This window comes from Scardinius erythrophthalmus (assembly GCF_964197995.2).
Source record: "Scardinius erythrophthalmus genome assembly, chromosome: 3".
Taxonomy (NCBI): domain Eukaryota; kingdom Metazoa; phylum Chordata; class Actinopteri; order Cypriniformes; family Leuciscidae; genus Scardinius; species Scardinius erythrophthalmus.
The window spans coordinates 53,884,674-53,904,113 of NC_138223.1; the positions used below are offsets into that span (position 1 = coordinate 53,884,674).

General features: G+C 38.4%; 1 protein-coding gene across 1 annotated transcript in view; it reads left to right on the forward strand.

Annotated features, from left to right (window-relative positions):
- The window catches only part of LOC308687459 (uncharacterized protein), a 97,707-nt gene continuing 78,267 nt past the window's right edge, over window positions 1-19,440 (forward strand). The window contains exons 1-2 of the mRNA XM_081360024.1: window positions 1-118; window positions 6,524-6,844. Of these exons, the coding sequence (XP_081216150.1) occupies window positions 79-118; window positions 6,524-6,844 (361 nt within the window). The 5' untranslated portion in view covers window positions 1-78. The remainder of the gene's footprint in view (window positions 119-6,523; window positions 6,845-19,440) is intronic.

The following is a 19,440-nucleotide window of genomic DNA, read 5'->3' on the forward strand; positions in this document are numbered from 1 at the left end:
TCTTCTGAACACACATCAAGAGCTTCAGAAGAACTGAATCTACTAACAACAGAGAAGATCATTTAATAAGAGAGAAGAATGAAGATCATCTGGACTTTCACTCTGCTGATGATTCCTGGTAAGAATCTGAACTCAGAGTAAATCATGAAAAACAGCACAGAATTGATGAGGAGAGTCTTTAACCCTCTGGGGTCTGAGCTGTTTTCTGGGCCCTGGAGGTGTTCTGACATGCTCTGACATTTGTGCTTATTTCTGTTACTTGTGACATTTTCATGGCTAAAGTCTAATTACACTGTATTTAGCACAAAACTCTGCTACAATAATATATCAGCAGCATGTATGTAAAAGTTTGTAGTTTTGAGATAATGACATTTATGCGCAGTTTGTGAAAATACAAAAAGAAATTCTCACTGAAATAAGGCCATGAAACCCATACTGATTAGGCTATTTCTTAACAAGACTTTTGAAAATTGTATGACGTAGCCTAGAATATTTGCTCTAAAACATTTACATTTACATTTAGTCATTTAGCAGACGCTTTTATCCAAAGCGACTTACAAATTAGGACTAAAATTAAGCGAGTCATCATGAAGAGGCAAAAAACAACAACAACGCAAGAAGTGCTCAAAATACGAAGTTCAGGCATTATTCAGAGTAGCATAAGCACGATAAGTGAGGTTTTAAAGGGAAAGGTTTTTTTTTTTTTTTTTTTTTTTTTTATGAAGTTAAGTGCTCACAGAAGAGATGTGTTTTCAGCTGTTTTTTGAATGTTGTCAGGGATTCTGCATTCCGGATGAGGGTGGGGAGAGTGTTCCACCAGCATGGAACTGTGAATGAGAATGTTCTGGAAAGTGATTTTGTGGCTTTCTGTGATGGAACCACGAGACGTCGCTCGTTGATCGATCATTGGTGTCTGGTAGGGATGTAGGCTCGTAGGAGTGAGTGAAAGTAGGAGGGAGCTGAGCCTATGATAGATCTGTAAGCAAGCGTCAATGCCTTGAACTTGATGCGAGCAGCGATAGGTAGCCAGTGCAGAGAGATGAACAGAGGAGTGACGTGGGCCCTCTTGGGCTCGTTGAAGACAAGACGAGCTGCAGCATTCTGGATCATCTGTAGAGGTTTGGTTGCACATGCTGGAAGTCCGGCCAGAAGAGCATTGCAGTAGTCAAGCCTAGAAATGACCAGGGCCTGGACAAGGAGTTGTGTTGCGTGCTCAGTTAGGAAAGGCCTGATCTTCCTGATGTTGTGAAGTCGTGCTGTAGAGATGGACTGGCAGGGAGGACGAGAAGCTCAGTCTTTGCCAGGTTGAGCTGCAGGTGATGTTCCTTCATCCATGTGGAGATGTCTGCCAGACAGCTTGAGACGCATGCAGCTACTGTGGGATCATCTGGTTGAAATGAGAGGAAGAGTTGTGTGTCATCAGCATAGCAGTGGTAGGAAAAACCGTGTGCCTGTATGATGTGTCCCAGTGATGTAGTGTAGATGGAGAAGAGGAGGGGACCAAGAACTGAACCCTGGGGAACCCCTGTGGTCAGTTGATGTGCTCTGGATACCTCGCCTCTCCATGCGACCTTGAAGGACCTACCTGTGAGATAGGACTCAAACCAGTCGAGTGAAGTTCCTGTGATGCCCAGTGATGAGAGGCTGGACATAAGGATCTGATGGTTCACAGTGTCGAAGGCAGCAGACAGATCCAGGAGAATGAGGAGTGAAGATTTGGAAGCAGCTTTTGCAATCCGTAGGGCTTCTGTGACCGACAGTAATGCAGTCTCAGTTGAATGCCCTTTCTTGAAGCCAGATTGGTTGACATCCAGCTGGTTGTTTAGAGACAAGAAGGATGTTACTTGGTTGAAAACAGCTCTTTCAAGTGTTTTCGCAATGAATGGTAGGAGAGAGATAGGTCTGTAATTCTCTACAAATGATGTGTTTAGTGTTGGTTTTTTAAGCAGTGGAGTAACCCGAGCCTGCTTGAATGCTGTAGGGAAGGTGCCAGTATGGAAGGATGAGTTGATGATGTGTGTGAGTGCTGGTAGAAGTGTGGGAGAGATGGCTTGTAGAAGGTGTGAGGGGATGGGGTCTAGAGGGCAGGTGGTAGGATGACTGGAGAGGAGAAGTGTAGATACTTCTTCCTCGGTTAGCGGAGAAAAGGAGGACAGAGGGTTATTGGCTGTGGAAGGGGTCAGTCTGGGTTCCTGTGTGTGTGGAGCTGAGAATTGACTGCTTAGTTGTTGTTTTGTTGGTGAAGAAGTTCGCAAAATCGTCGGCAGTTGAGAGGAGGTGGGTGGTGGTGGAGGTGGACAGAGGAGAGAGTTGAATGTCTTGAAGAGTAATCGTGTGTTGGGGGAGCTGTTGATCTTGTTGTGGAAGTATGAAGATTTTGCAGCATGAACATCAACAGAAAAGGACGAGAGGAGAGATTTATACATACTCAGGTCAGATGAGTCTTTTGATTTGCGCCATTTCCTCTCTGCTGAGTTCGGTCCGGTGTTCGCGAAGAACCTCAGATAGCCAGGGGTTAGAAGGAGTAGCACATGCTGGCCTGGAGGAGAGAGGGCAGATATTGTCTAGAGAAGAGGTTAGAGTGGAGCATAAGGTGTCCGTTGCAGTATTCACATCCAGAGATGAGAATTGTGAGGGTGGGGGAAGAGAAGATAACACGGCAGAGGAAAGATGGGAGGGGGAAAGTGAGCGCAGGTTTCGCCTGATGGTGACTGGTGGTGGGGTTGGTGGTGCCGGGTAGCGAGTTGTAGACTGAAAGTAATGAGGAAATGATCTGAAACATGGAGAGGTCTCACCAAAATGTTGTCTGTGGTGCAGTTGCGTGTGTAAACCAGGTCCAGTTGGTTGCCTGATTTGTGAGCACCTGTGGTGATGTGTCGTTTGAGATCAAAGGAGGCTAGGAGAGAGGTGAAGTCTGTTACATGTGGTTTTTCGAGATGAATGTTGAAGTCACCGAAGACTAGAAGTGGGGTGCCGTCCTCAGGGAAAGAGGACAGCAGCACATCCAGCTCCTCTACGAAGTTACCCAGCTGACCTGGGGGGCGATAAATGACTACAATGTGGATCATAAGCCCTATTCGCACGGGATTAGTATTACCTAGGGACCTCCGGTAATTTGTAATAATCGCGGAGGTCGTATGTGATTTTTATCCCGTGCGAATCTGCCATGTCTGTAAAAATGTCTGTAAAAATTCCCCCGAAAATTACCTACCGTATTTCGGCCAACACAGGGGTCCTCTGATAATACCAGTCCCGTGCGAATCCCCATGTCTGTGATTTGGGCTGTTTTTCTGTGAGCCTATCGTTTCCTAAAGAACGTAATAACCATTATGGGCCGTTTAACAGTCCATTTTACGTCTGTATTAAAACTATATTAACAATAAAATCTCTCGATATGCCCTACTCCAATCCGATTATAGTTTTTCTCCAATAAAAACTATGAAGTGCTGCAAAAGAGAAAACAAACTACAGTAAAGACGTGATCCGGAAGCTCAACTCGGACCGTTGTCATGGAAACGTCAAATTAAGCATTTTGGCGCAACATGGAAGCTCTTTTGGAAAGTTTGGACGCTTTTTGTGGAAGTGTAACTTAGTAGTCTGTATCGTGGAGCAATTCTTTGCGCTAAGCGTCACCGTAAAGTTTTGCGCGATAACATCCAAGACCGCGGTGGCGTCAAGCGCATCTCCGGTCTGATCTACGAGGAGACTCGCGGAGTGTCGAAGGTGTTCCTGGAGAACGTGATCCGCGATGCCGTCACCTACACCGAGCACACCAAGAGAAAGACCGTCACCGCCATGGATGTTGTGTACGCGCTGAAGAGACAGGACGTCCATCCTGTAAGTATCTCAAGAAATCAAAGTGTAAAAGAGTAAAAATGATATAAAATGAAATAAACCAAATAAAATGAATAGAAGAACAAGCCTATCGCGACGTTTTGGTATTTATAATACCTTCTTCAGGCAGGCTTGTTGTAAATATGGACAAAGAATAAAAGAAAAAGAAGATTGTAACGGGGTATGTTGTTGCGGGAAGAAGGAGGCGGGAACCGGCAAACATTCAACATTTTAATAAATAAATAAACAAGATACAAAAATGAAAGTAAAAGCCAGCAGCCCCTCACGGACGACTGCTGGCAACACAAAACAGAAACAACACATCAAATAAAATCCAGGCCTGTCCTCTCTCGCTCTTCACTGTCATCGCTCCTCCTTTATGCTTCCGCTCCTCCGTGAGAGATGCGAGACCGGTGCGTCGCGCACGTGTCGCTCATTATCAATCGCGCCACCGGCCTCGCGCCGTCCTCACACGGCCCTCGACCTCGTCGTGCTCGCCACAAAGATATATTATATATTTATACAATAATATGATATTCTATAGGCTAATATATATACAATTTTTCTCTAATAAATTGGTTTTAAATAAGTTCTTTTTTGAATTGCAATACTGCTGCGCGATCTTCGTTTCAGCACGTTCAGCTAGTGAAGTGTGAATGGGTGGGCGCGCGCTGTAAAGTCCGTAAACTCGAGGGAATTACGAACATTTATTTGCCCGTGTGAATGAGCTACCAAAAACACAGACGTCAGGGGGTAATTTCTTAATTACAGAGGTCCAGGGGTAATACTAATCCCGTGCGAATAGGGCTATACTGGGAGTTGTAAGTGTGATAGCATGATATTCAAATGAGTTGTTGTTGCATAGAGAAGAGAGCGTTAAGTATTTCCAATTGTTGGAGACGAGAAGCCCTGTCCCGCCACCCCTCCCAGACTGGCGATGTGAAAATCACCCTGACTGCTCATTCAGAGAAGACAATATATTGATTTAAAAGTTATACGACGTGTTGTGTTTTGTGCCACAAAGCTTTATGCGGGAGGTCATTAATATGTAAGCTTTTCACACCTGAGAAAGACAAAGTCCCTCCTCTAACTGCCCTATTAGGAGCTATCAGGCCCCTATCATTCTGAGCAACCTTGCACAAAGAATGAGGAGATTTAAAAAAGAATGGCTTTTAGATTGTTTGATTTATTTACAACACAACATAATCCAAAGACAACCAATGATGCAAAGACAGAGACCTTTGTGCCATTCCTAAAAACATTGTACTTTCATTTCCAAGGTGTTTGATTTTCACTTTACCATGTTCATGTACAGAGACTGATGTGAATGTTGAAGTCAGCAGGAGTGGCATCTGGGCCCTGAAAAAAAAAAAAAAAGTGAACATACTGATATCAAGAGAAAGGCCTGCACGATTTTGGGAATACATTTTAGATTTTTCTGGTTAAAATTGCTTTTTAAAATTCACAGAATACACACACACACACACACACACACAAATGTTTCCAACAATAATATAATGAACACCAGGTTTGTTGTGCCTTGTAGGCATAGGCTATGCGCAGTGCTGCATAAAATAATAATAACAATAACCATAGCAGCCTATAAATCTTCCAAAATATTTCAGTAACAACTAAGCTAGAGAAAAATATATTGATTATCATGTTACTTCAAATGTTTCCATTCGTTATGATGATATGAAATGAGATAATAGTAAAAACATGAAGCCATTTGGTGCGTTTTGCTTTTCGAATGTATCAAATATGATACATTCAAACGCGATCGCGCTCAAATATAAAACATTATGGTTACCATATACATATCTACGTTTGAGCAGATATCCACAAACACAGTAACAGTAAACACGGGTCTAAATATTACAATATTCACCATATATCTAGCAACAGTTCAACTGCAATGTGAAATTTATGCAACAATAACAAACTAATATGTAAGAATTTCTTACCTTGTACATCTTTCTTGTCTTCAAATCGCATTCTTCTTCTTCTGAGGTAGCCTAAATCCAATGTAAGCTCACGGTGCGCCTTTCAAACTCGACGAAAAGCAGAGACTGATTAAGTGTTTCGGTGTTTTGTTTTTGAGGTAATGAGCGCATTCGCGTTCCATGTGGAGATTTGCATGTGAATATCTTTTGCGCGAGTGGGCGTGTTCAAATTAAAAGTAATTAGGAAGCATTTGAGAAGCTGGACATCTTGTTGGTTTTATACAAATTACTTAAACAGATAATATTTGTTTTCAGTTTGAATCCGATCATTTAAAAGTACACACTTAAATGTTTATAAAGGTATATGGCTCATAAATGTGTGACAAGTATTCGCTGAGTTTTGTTTCGGTTTATAGACGTGCTCAAGAAAAAAAAGTTCACCGCGACGGAGAGGCAGAACGCACACCCTGTTTATTTTCTTTATTTTTCAAAAGCACAATGTTTTGATTTGATTGTAAGTGGACACATACAAAAGTAGAAATATCACAGATTCTTTTTTTATATTTCTTTTTTCTGTATGACCATAAATGACGGAGTAATTTAAGTTTATAGTTCTACAATGTGAAGAAAATCCAGCAAAACGCGCGGGCGCGACCTCAGAGGGTTAACTTCATTCTGTTTTATTGACTGTTGAGGAAAGTTAATTTCTGTGTATATTAAAGTGTTTTAATGCTGGTTTGTTGCAGGTGTCGTGAGCTGCATGAATGTGACAGGATATTCAGGAGGAGGAGTCAACATCACATGTAGATATGATAAAGGATATTCAGAGAATAAAAAGTATTTTTGTAAAGGACAGTGGTCAGAGTGCACAGACAGAATCAAGACTGATATTAAAGATAAATGGGTTCAGTCTGGAAGATTCTCTCTGTATGATGACAGAAGATCAGCAGTTTTCACTGTGACCATCAGAGATCTGAGAGAAGAGGATTCTGGGACGTACCACTGTGGAACTGATATCCCTTACGATCTAGATTTATACACTGAAGTGAATCTGAAGGTTTTAACAGGTGAGTAAATGAGACCCTCAAACCCATGATGATCTCCACAACATCATGATACTCAACACTGACAGACGTTCACATGTGAAACAGACACCCTCAACAACCTTTTTGTCTCTTGATGTAAGACTTAAACTTGTAATCTTGACTTGCATCAATAAATGTTGCAAAGTGACATATTGTTTATATTGGGAGGGAACAACATGACAAATTATCTGGGTTTGTGTTTAGCAGGTCAACAAATCAGGACAGTGAGAGGATATTCAGGAGGAAACGTCATTATAAACTACAAATATGAGATGCAACACTCAAATTATTTGATAAATGTCTGTAAAACTATTGCTTGAATGTGCAAATAGAATGAAGAACCAGGTTTATTCTGTTCTTGTAGATTTGCAAACAGGATTATTTTATAGATCAGGGGTGCTCAATCCTGTTCCTGGAGAACTGCTGAGTTCATATCCAACCCTGATCAAACAGACGTGTGTAATGATCAAGGGCTCCTGAAGATCTTCATTAGCTGGTTCAGCTGGGTTTGATCAGGGATGAAGCTGAACTTTGCAGGAAGACAGATCTCTGGGAAAAGAATTGAAGACCCCTGTAGTAGATCAACCCTTGATGAAGATACTGAAATATCTACATATTCTTGAAGAGATACAGCAGTGTGTGAACTCAGGAACTGCACATCCGAGTGAAAGTTTGTGTGGTCATTTGGTGTTGCATCATTAGTGTGGCAATTTGGACAGTATTACCACTTAAGTACTATTAATTATTTACTTAAAGCAACAACATGGAACTTTTCCTCTGCGGTCGCCCTACAGGTTGGAAGCGGAATTGTCCATTACCGCTGTCGTAAAATGATTTACGGTTACTGTCAACGCATTCTCATCCCCAAATCGTCACTTTCAAACATTCTTCAATATCCGACGCACAAAGCACCGTTAGCGTCAATATGAGACGCTTCGGTTATGGGTAGGTTTAGGTCTGTGGTAGGGTTATGCGTCTCATATGGACGCTAAAGGGTGCTTTGTGCGTCAGATATTGAAGAAATTTTGAAAGCGTCAGTATATGACGACTTGGGATGAGAACGGGCTGTTACTGTATATGAAGCATGCAGGTTTTTTTCATATGGGCAATGATAATATTATTAATCTTCCTCCTTTCATAATTTATACATGTTTAGTAGACTAAACATTTTAACTCAAACATTTGCGATTTGCATGTCGATTGCAATGCTCAAATCTGAACGAGAATGATAGCGATAGCATCCTAACCATCTAAAACTAGCATGTTAGTGTTTACTAGCTACCAGATTGATAATTCGCTCATCTACTAACGTTAGCTGATTCATGAAGATAAATGGAGGACCAGATCGTTTCCGTAACGTAGCCAGGCAGACAACAGATTAGAAAAACTAAAGATAGTATGCAAGCAATTTACTTACTAGTTCAACAGCATGACGGCCAAGTCAGCATCGGTCTGACGATAAGCTCACGCCAGCGAGCAAACGCTCGACCAATATTGATCCTCGTCCTGCCTTTCAGTTTATCACTCTCCCTTTTCCTCTTCCGACTCTACTCCGACAAAACCTTGGACTTCTTATTTTTTTTTATTTTTTTTTTATAGCAGAACTTACACATAATTACAAGCTCAGGGAAGTGAAGCAAGGTTGCATCTCTTACAATGAACAAACAATGATACGAAAAAAAAAAATAACCAGGATTTGCATACAGCACATTGTGTAATTATACATATAAGAAAAGAAAAGAAAAGCATAACCAGATTAAGTCATATCTTTGAATAAATCATCATAATGCATTAAAAATGTTGCACTTTTTTTGTTATTTATAAGTCTAAGGGATGATATAAAAGACTTAAGGTCAGCAAGAAAAAGAGGGAAGCTCAAAGGAGACTTAAGCCATTTTTGCTTATGGATGAAGAATTTTGCAAACAAGATAAGGAAATTAACAACATGCTCAAGGGACATCATCTTTGGGTTTTCATAATAAAAGATAACCTCTTTGAGAATGAAGGTGTGGGTCATCTTTGAAGGGACAAAAACAAAAACACTCAATTCAGCCCAAAATCTATCGGTTACATTACATTCACAAAATAAGTGGGTGAGAGTTTCCTCAACAAAACCACAAAAAGAGCAAGTCTCATCAATATCAGAGTATTTAGAAATGGATGCGTTAACAGGATAGATTTTATGAAGGATTTTATAATGAATTTCCTTAACTTTGTTGGACACACAAAATTTACTAGGCAAAAGCCAGGCCTTTCTCCAAATTATGTTTGTTACAAGGGATCCCCAATAGAATTTACCCCTTGGAGTAACCTTTCTCTTCATTTGAAAAATTGTGCGAATATGTCTGTTGTTGCATTTTCGATCTAATAAATCTATCTCGCCCAAGCGTAAAGCCGGAAAAACACTATTACCTTTACTGAAGTTAAGGTGATTTTTGATTAATTGAATTAAGCCTGCTGGGATCGCTTTTATCAAGGTATTATATTCCTTTGGTGGAACTGGAAAGTTATGGAGATTCAAAAATTGCTTATAAGTTAGAATATTACCAGAATCATCAAAGACAGATAGAATGCAATTAAAATTATTGTTAAACCATCTAGGAAAAAAGAGAGACTTATTTCTAACGGTTATATCCGCGTTATTCCAAAGAAGAACTTTGTGGGGGGAAAAGCTATGGACAAAACACAATTTCCACGAGAGAAGGCATTGCTGATGAAAGTTAGATAAGGAGATGGGTAACTTGCTTGGTAAAAAGTTACACTTTAATAGGAAAGACAGGCCACCGAGTTTGTTAAAGATAGTATTAGGAATGAAAAACCATAACGACACTGGATTCACAAGGCATCTTTTCAGCCAGTTTACTTTAAAGGTGTTTATAGTATCAGCAAAATCCAGAAAATCAAGGCCACCTTCACTTTTGGAATTAGAGAGTACTTCTTTTTTCAATTTGTGAGGCCGATTTTTCCAAATGAAATTCAATTTTTTTTTGTTAATTTCCTTTATAGCTTTATCATTGATAAACAAAGAAAGAGCAGGGTATACAAACCGAGAGAGCCCTTCCACCTTAGATAAAAGGACTCTACCGTATAATGAAAGATCTCTCTGAAGCCAGATGTTAAAGACATTTTTAGTTTTTGTCATTTTATCAGAAAAGTTTAAAAGATGTCTGGTAACTGGGTTTTTAGTGATATGGATACCTAGATATTTTACACAATTTTTAACTGGGATCCCTTCCAAAGATGTCTCATCTATATCATGAATTGAGATCATTTCACATTTTGAAATGTTAAGTTTTAGACCCGAAGCACATGAAAATTGTTCCACTAATTCCAGAGCATTAGGTAACTGTTTTTTATCCTCCAAGAATAGTGTGGTGTCGTCAGCTAACTGTGCAATTTTAAACTCACGATCAAATATAGAAATTCCAATCAAACTTTCATTTTGGTTGATCCTTAGACAGAGTAGTTCAGTAGCTAAAAGAAATAAAAACGGGGAGATTGGACAGCCCTGTCTGACTCCACGATGAATGTCAAACCTTTTGGACGTATCAAAGTTAACTATCACTGAGCTGTTAATATCTCTATAAAACATGGTTACAGTATCAATAAATGATTTACCGAATCCAAATAACTCTAGAGTGCGATAAAGAAATTTGTGTTCTATAGAATCAAAAGCTTTTTGAAAGTCAAGAAAGAGTATAAGACCATCAGAATGAATTAAGTTTGAGTAATCCAGCACATCTAATACTAACCTTATATTATTAGATATGTGACGGCCTTTCATAAATCCCGACTGAGATTCTGAAATAATATTATTTAGACCAGTACTTAATCTTTTAGCATAAACAGAGGCTAATATTTTATAATCTAATGTTAACAAAGTAATAGGCCGCCAATTGTCAATTAATAAAGGGTCCTTGCTTGACTTGGGTATAAGGGATATAACTCCCTGTTTCATTGTAGAGGTCATCTCTCCCTGACTGATGCATTCCTTATACATATGAAATAAAGGTAGTTTAATGAACTCCCAAAAGTGAAGATAGAATTCTACTGAAAGCCCGTCAATACCAGGGGATTTACCTTTTTTCATTGAGTGCAGAGCTTGATTAATTTCATCTAATGATAAATCAGCGTCACAAATTTGACTAAACTCACGATCAATAATTGTAATATGGTGTTTAATTGTATCAATACATTTTTCACAGCTGTCATAGTTAAATTTAGACGTATAAAGATTGCTATAAAATTTGGTAACGAATTCTGATATTACTTTTGGGTCTTTAGAGATAACTCCATCGATGTTAAGTGCTGAAAGAGCTTTCCTCTGACCGTTTCTCTTTTCCAGGGCAAAAAAAATAGCTAGAATTCTTCTCCCCCTCCTCAAGCCATTTTGCCCGAGACCTGATATATGCACCTTTGGCCAACTCTAAGTAAGCTCTGTCGAATTCCAGATTTAATTTTTTTATCTCCATATCTTCTTCTTCTGTAGTCTTATCTTTAGCTAGTAATACATTAAGTCTATTAACCAAATCTGCATCAGTTTTATGTTTAATATCTTTAAGTTCCTTACTTCTTTTAACAGCAATATATCTAGCTTTATATTTAAAGAACTCCCAATTTTTTTTATAATCTCTCGTTGATCCAGTAAATAATTCTTTGGTAAGATTGACGATACTATTATTAAATTTTTTATCTTGTAACAAGGTATTATTAAGTTTCCAGTAGCCCCTCATTCTCGGGTTATCATTAATGTCACTCAATTTTACTGCAACTAATTTATGATCTGATAAGGGGGCAGTGACGTGAGAAACATCTTTTAAATATTTAAGGATAGATGATGAAATTAGAAAAAAGTCAATTCTAGATCTAAGAGAGAAACTTCTATTGGACCAGGTAAAATCTTTGGTAGAAGGATTAAAGAACCGCCATGCATCAGTAAGAGAGAGGTCAGAGCACAGGGAAAAAATTTGGTCATTATTCATCCTGCTATCAAGTCTAGGGGGGTATCTATCCAGGTGATCGTCCATACATTCATTAAAATCTCCCCCCAAAATAAAATAAGCATTATTATATTTTTTGTGTAACTTTTTAAGCTTGTCAACTAGATGAGAGAACATTACTCTATTGGATGCACGAGAGTTGTGTCCATATACACAACAAGCTATAAAGGTGGCGTTATCTTGTTTTATTACAGCACAAACCCATCTGCCTTCATCAGAGCATACAGTTTCTAATACAGATCCCTTAAATCTGTGTAACATTATAGCAGATCCAGCCGAGTGGCTGCTGCCATGGCTAAAGAAAATTGAGTTTCCCCATTGCGTTCTCCAAAATTTAACATCTGCTTCCCCTGAATGAACTTCTTGAAGAAAAATAAGATCAGCTGCACATCTTTTACAAAACAAAAAAATTGCTTTTCTTTTCAGATTGTCCCGCAAACCTCTAACATTTAAAGTTACAACCGACAAGGAGTTAAACGAATACTCCATAACAAGAACCCCTAAACAAAATGAGAAAAAATAACAAAAAAATTACTTTCTTTAGACTTAGCTATCAGAATGTAAAGGGAGAGGTGGATAATAACCAAAGCACATCGTTATCGAGGTGACAAACAAATCAGGAGAATATTAGTAAAGGTAACAATTATTAAAGAAGAACAAAAATAGTTACCTTCCTATTTGTGCACAACTAACGAGTTTTTGCACAGATTATATTGTCAGTCAAGTTTCATCTTTTCGAATTTTGCATGGGAAAAGTAACAAGTGCAAGCAACAGCTTAGCTTACAGGACATCAGAATAGAAGATTTGTTTCCCATCAATCAAAGCAAATGAGTTGCGAAAGGTTGCCTTCTTGCCCTCCTCCCTTGCCTTCTTCACAAGAGGCCACAGCTTGTCTCGCGCTGCTCTATCTTCAGGAGACAGCGGCTCCGAAAGACGCAGTTTATTGTCAGTTAGAAACTTGCAACCTTTAGCAGCACTCCAAATGATGTCACGAATGCGGCGCTGTGAGAAGAGAATTATGATCGATCTGGTCTTTCCATCCGTCCGATTCGGACCCAGACGATGAACGACATCGACACTGTCCTGCAGCCCGTCTCCGACTCCAGGAGCAATCTTCCCTAAGATGTTGAGAACCACACTTCGGACATCCTCGTTGTCTTTTTCCGCAACGCCGTGCAACTTTAGAAACCATCGCCAACTGTAACGTCTACACTCCTGTACACTTGCTTTCAATAATCTGTTTTCCTTTCTTAGAGTGTGGACCTCAGATCCCAGATGATCGAGAGCTTCTTTATGCACGCCAACATCCAAGATAAGCTGTTGCACCGTCGCTGTTAGACTTTGGACTTGTTTGGAAGTTGCCTCGGTGGTAGTTTCGATCGCCGAAATCTTCTGGAACGTTTTGTCTAACTTTGAATCAAGCTCACGAATAGCCGCCAAGACATTCTCATTTCCGTTTCCACTAACGTTAGATTCTGCGCGTTTAGTTTTTTTAGTAGCTGGCTTCTGAGGAGTATCCAAGAGGGATGTGACAACAACCTCATTGTCGAAATTTGGACACGTGTCAAACCACTTTGATTCGGTATCTTTCTTAAGTTTAGAACCAGCACTACTCGAGGCTGATGCTGAATCCTCAAATTGATCAGTTGAGCCAGATGCGTCGGAAGACATGGTGTCAAGCCAAACTTGTTTAACTTTCTTCTTGCCTCTTTGTCCCACACTGTAAAAATGAATACGCTATATTTACTCAATAAAATTGTGGCTACAGATTACAAGCAATATTATTAATTAAATTGAACAAATTAGAATTGAGTAATAATTAATCAAATTAATTCCTTAAAAGGTAACCATTTAAAATGAGTAAAATTTACATAAAAAAAAAAAAATCGAAATAACAGACAGAGGTCAAAGATGAATTAAAAACTCTTTATTTTTTATTGGCAACATTGAAGACACCTGATGTTAACAAGCAGAATCACTGAAGGAGAAAACCGTAATTGTAAGTCACCGTTATGGTGATCAGTGTTTGTTTTAGTTGGGCTTTTGACCTTAAATCATTAACTTTAGATTTTGTTTGGTTGTTGTATCTGAGTTATAACAGCCAGATGAACAAAGAGAAAAGGTGATCTGATGGTGTTGATTGTGTTTTAACAATCATTATATTGATTATTAACGTTAGATAATTGATAATTAATATCAATAAATATTGATAATTAATTATAGCAGCTTTGTCCCTGTACAGTATAATATTTTTAACTATATGAGTTCAGAGAATCAGGTCAAATGATTGTGAAATAATGATTATGTTAAAACACAACCAACACCATCAGATCACCTTTTCTCGTTGTTCATTTGGCTGTTATAACTCAAGTACAGCAGCCAAACAAAATCTAAAGATAATGATTTAAGGTCAAGAGCCCAACTAAAACAAACACTGATCACCATAACGGTGACTTACAATTACGGTTTTCTCCTTCAGTGATTCTGCTTGTTAACATCAGGTGTCTTCAATGTTGGCAAAAAAAATAAAAAGTTCTTAATTCATCTTTGACCTCTGTCTGTTATTTCGATTTTTTTTTTTTTATGTAAATTTTACTCATTTTAAATGGTTACCTTTTAAGGAATTAATTTGATTAATTATTACTCAATTCTAATTTGTTCAATTTAATTAATAATATTGCTTGTAATCTGTTGCCACAATTTTATTGAGTAAATATAGCGTATTCATTTTTACAGTGTACACCGCCGCCATCTTGGCCTCACCACCTTGGACTTCTTACGTTTCGCTGCTGCTTCAGCCATGATGAAAACAGACGCACGAAAACAAACGCGCTGGTTGGCCTGTCACGGTGGGCGAAGTGACGTATGCCGTAAAGCAGTCGAATTGTGTAGTTCTTTTTGAGCTCTGAATACTACCCGCTCCCCGAAGTTACATAGTGCCAGTAAAAGCGATACAGACCCCGTCAGGCTCTGGCAGACGTCTCATTCAACCTATTGTAAGTCGATGTACCATCACAAGGGTCTTGGAAATATATTATGAAGGTTGAAAAACTACATGTTGTTACTTTAAAACCTCACCCCCTTTTTTTGAGTAGACGTTAAAATGCACATTTCGAACTTAAATGGTTGTAATTAAAGAATGCTTTGGAGTATAGACGTACAATTGGTCTTGTTTTAAAGAAGACATTTGGCAGATTTTTGTAGAAGTGAAAGAAATTAAGAAAGTGAAACAGGAAAAAAGTTATAGAAGTTTGAGTTTATGGAAATGTACAATGTAAAAAAATTAATTATTCATATTTTATATAAAATATATATTTTTTAAACCTGGGCGACTCTAAAACTTCAAAAAAAAAAAATCAAAATTTAGGTTGATATCTAAAAAAATGAGCTTTCAGTAAGATTTTGTTTGGGCGCAGTACCAAACTTTTTCACTAGGTGACAACCAGACTCCATTACTGCCCATATAAGGGCGCCCCCATTTCCATATGTGGTGATCTGAACCATTATTTCCACAATTTTCATACAATTTATGAAGTAGACATTCTATTCAGAAGTAATATGGGAAGTTTGGCAGATTTTTATATGAATTCAACCTCTAAGAAACATAAAAATGTTCATTGCTTTTTCAAAATAAAGGTCTGAACACGCCTTAGGAATATGAAAATATTCTTGATGCAAATTGATAAATTACGGCTCCTCTGTAATTTATTTTGAAAATCAGTCACCAAATATGAAAACTAGAGATTGTAAGCTTTCAAATGATATATAGTTTGTCAAGATTAGTTTAGGTTTAGTGTAGGATATTACTGTTTTAAATATGTAATGGATTTGGGCCCACCGGTGGGCCCGTGACAGTTAACAGGTAGTACTAGTGTTGTAATTTGGATACATTACAAGTGCAGTTTTCAGTATTTCTGTTAGTCCACTACCACACTTGCACTACAGTTAAAACTGAAGTGCAATTTGGGTCTGGAAGTTGTTTTATCAAGTGGGTAAAGATTCTATATTTATGTCCTCGTTCATCCATTCTGACAAACGCAAACAAATCTAACCCTTTTGAGTTGCATCGAGGAGTTAGGCAATTGTGTGCTGTAGTTCTGCTTTTCTCTTTCGTTGTGATTTTAATACGCAGAATATCATGTTTTTAGAAAGAGGATATACTGTTTGATCAACATTTGTAATCAGATGTTTGTCATCAAAAGCAGAATTGCCTCTCAAACCATATTTATGTAAATCGTCCCATAAAATAACACACTTTAAATTAAACTTTTTGGCTAAGATTGACAGATTAAAAGATAATATAGAGCGATGGAGGCTCCTTCCGCTATCTATGATTGGCAAAATTAATTAGTGTCACTTTGCCACAGTTCCTCTACCTTTTTCAAAATGTGGCTACTTATATACCTGTATCTTTTTTCAAGCTTTTGGATTCAGTTATCATACCGTTTATTTGGGCTTACAAGACTCCCCGAATAGCAAAAGCGCACATGCAGAAACCCACTCAGTTGGGAGGCCTAGGGCTCACAGTGTTTAACCAAGGTGTGGTAACCCTGTGTATGGATGTAAAGAGATAACAGAAACCACAGTATCCTCTGTAGATGATGATAAGCGAGTGTTCACACCACAGACACTGACCCGCATCACTTCCTCACACACAACACTGTCTCAGTTATGGAGAAATCGCTCAATCAAAACACAAAGTATACATTATCTGTACACCAAAGGTCAGGTCTTTCTGTTGTAAAATACCTTTTCATTTTATTTTTTTTCCATTATCAGTTTTGAGAGGCAATGATGGGACGTGCGTGGTGTCACATGTTGAGCTCACAGTATGAGTGCACACTCTGATAACAGATATTTCTTATAAGAACATTCACCAAACATACAACTGACTTCAGCCACAGCCTTAGAGTAAATGAAGACATTCAATCTGTGAAGATCTCAGCAGAGGAGGATTAAACAACTCCACAAACAGCATTACCAGCTTCACTTATTACTAACCAGACTGACTTTATTTCTGTCAGACGTCTACAGAAGTTCTTATTGAGAATAATAGAGATTTAGATGTTGATGGTTTATTATTTTGTTTGAAATTGAAATTTTAAATTAAAATAGACCTCAGATTACACAGTTTGATATCCAACAGTATCATAATCATTTATAATGGATCTGAATTGTATAATAAGACACAGACATTTGAACTACTGTTTCATTTAGACACAAAGAGACATCAAGAATCAGCTTATGAATCTCAACAATGGTGACGATCGAAACCTTCATGCTGCAATGCATGCTGGGTATCTAGTCTTTGTGTAGTCCAGAGTATGTGAGCGGAGCGGAGAGAATTTGCGCTCCACGCTCAAAGCTATAGGGCTGGGCGATATATCGATATAAAAAATATATCGATATATTTTTAAATGCGATATGAAATTAGACCATATCGCATATATCGATATAACGTTAGTTAAAATTTGCGCTCTGCTCCCGCGCCTCTGCGTGCGTGTTTAGAGCATGTTATGTTATGAGAGGCGAATCATGACTACTTCAGAAACCCCAGCACAATAGGAACTTCCAGGCAGTGACATAAGTGTACGCTGAAATAAAGTCTTTCACCTCAGAAAAACGGACTTTATTGTCCTGTCAGCCGTTATCCTGCACTCAAAAAAAAAAATTGTGTCTAAAAATAAGATTTATGTATTTGAATTGCATAACAAATTTCCATGCATTTGGATTACATAGTTTTAACATAAACCAATCAATAATCTGAATGTGATTCATATTTTTAAGTCATATCTAAATTAAACAGATAAGATTTATGTAATTGTATTAATAAACTGAATGTGATTTATATTTGTCAGTCGTATGTAAATGAAACGGGTAAGATTTATGTAATAGTACACAGAAAAACGCTCATGTTAAATGAACACTGCTCAGTGTTCATATGTGTGCACACTACAGAGTTAAAGCGGTGTTGAAGTTAATGAGATAATTAAGTGATGATTGGGCATTAATTATGAACACCTGCTGTTAACAAGCAGAATCACTGAAGGAAAGAGAAACACAAGAACTACAACTGACTTCAGACACAGCCTTAGATTACATTTACATTTACATTTATTCATTTAGCTGACGCTTTTATCCAAAGCGACTTACAATTGCTCTATGTGTCAGAGGTCGCACGCCTCTGGAGCAACTAGGGGTTAAGTGTCTTGCTCAGGGACACATTGGTGTCTCACAGTGGATTCGAACCCGGGTCTCTCACACCAAAGGCATGTGTCTTATCCATTGCGCCACACAACCCCCACGATGAAATCAACTGAAGAGAAAAGAAGACATTAAATCTGTGAAGATCTCAGCAGAGGAGGATTAAACAACTCCACAAACAGCATTACCAGCTTCACTTATTACTAACCAGACTGACTTTATTTCATTTCCGTTTGAATGAAATCAATAGTTGTATTTTAAAGTCACCATGATGGTGGTTAGCGTTTGCTTTAGTTGGGCTCTTGACCATTGACTCTTTAATATAACATTTTCTCTGGCTGCTATAATTATGTGTTTATAAAACACATTTGTTGCAGCGAAAAAGCCAAGAGAAAATGAGATCAAGTGATATTGGCTGTTTATATATAAAAATATCGGGATATATATCGTATATCGGGATATGACTTTTGGTCCATATCTCCCAGCCCTACTTGAAACATCAGGTAAAGCGCACAGGCTCGCAACTGAAGGAATACATATGCCTGCAAATCAAATTGGTAAAGTCACACAAATTAAACATTGAAGTCCATGTTGCACAAAAATAAACACTGAAGTTTATAATTACTATGTTGTTTTTTTACAGTGGGTCATAAAATATATTATCTTTTAGTTTGTCAGTGCGTTTTGTGGTGTCAGTGTAACCGGTGGCTCGCGACACCAGTTATAAACACTTGTCTGCGTTGTGTAGTGTAGTGGAGACAAACACGGGACAACAGCCGACGGTTTCACTGGCTTTTATCTGATGTAAAACAAATAAAAGGAGCCTCTGAGTACAATCACCCTTATTTTCCATGCATTAACAATGCCAAGAGGAATCCAGAAAAAACATACCTGATGTAAAACAAATAAAAGCAGCCTCTGAGTACAATCACCGGTGTGACGTGAAAGATCGCTGAATGTGAGAGTGTTTCGCTGATCGCGGAGGCCGTAGCTCATTTCATCTCGTCCGATCTCGTCATCAGTGTTCTATCTTCTGTTGCTCATATCACAGACGGTAAAGGTTGAACGGTTGCCTTTTACGAGGTATGATGAAAACCTGTTTTGATGAAAACACTTCTTTTTTTTGCATTGCTACACGCTCATCAATGACAGTGTTTCTGTGAATTGTTTTTCTGCGCATTTCCGCACTAACTCAAAACGTGCGTACACCACCTCCTGAGCTGGCGTAGGATTTGAGCGTGCCGTACGCCAACGTCCATATTGATCAATCTCAAAGTCACCGTGGTTTTGGGTGTACGCAGGGACGGATTGACAATCTGTGCGTTCTGGAAAAGTCAAAAAAAAAAAAAAAAGTCTTATAAAGCAGTAGGCCT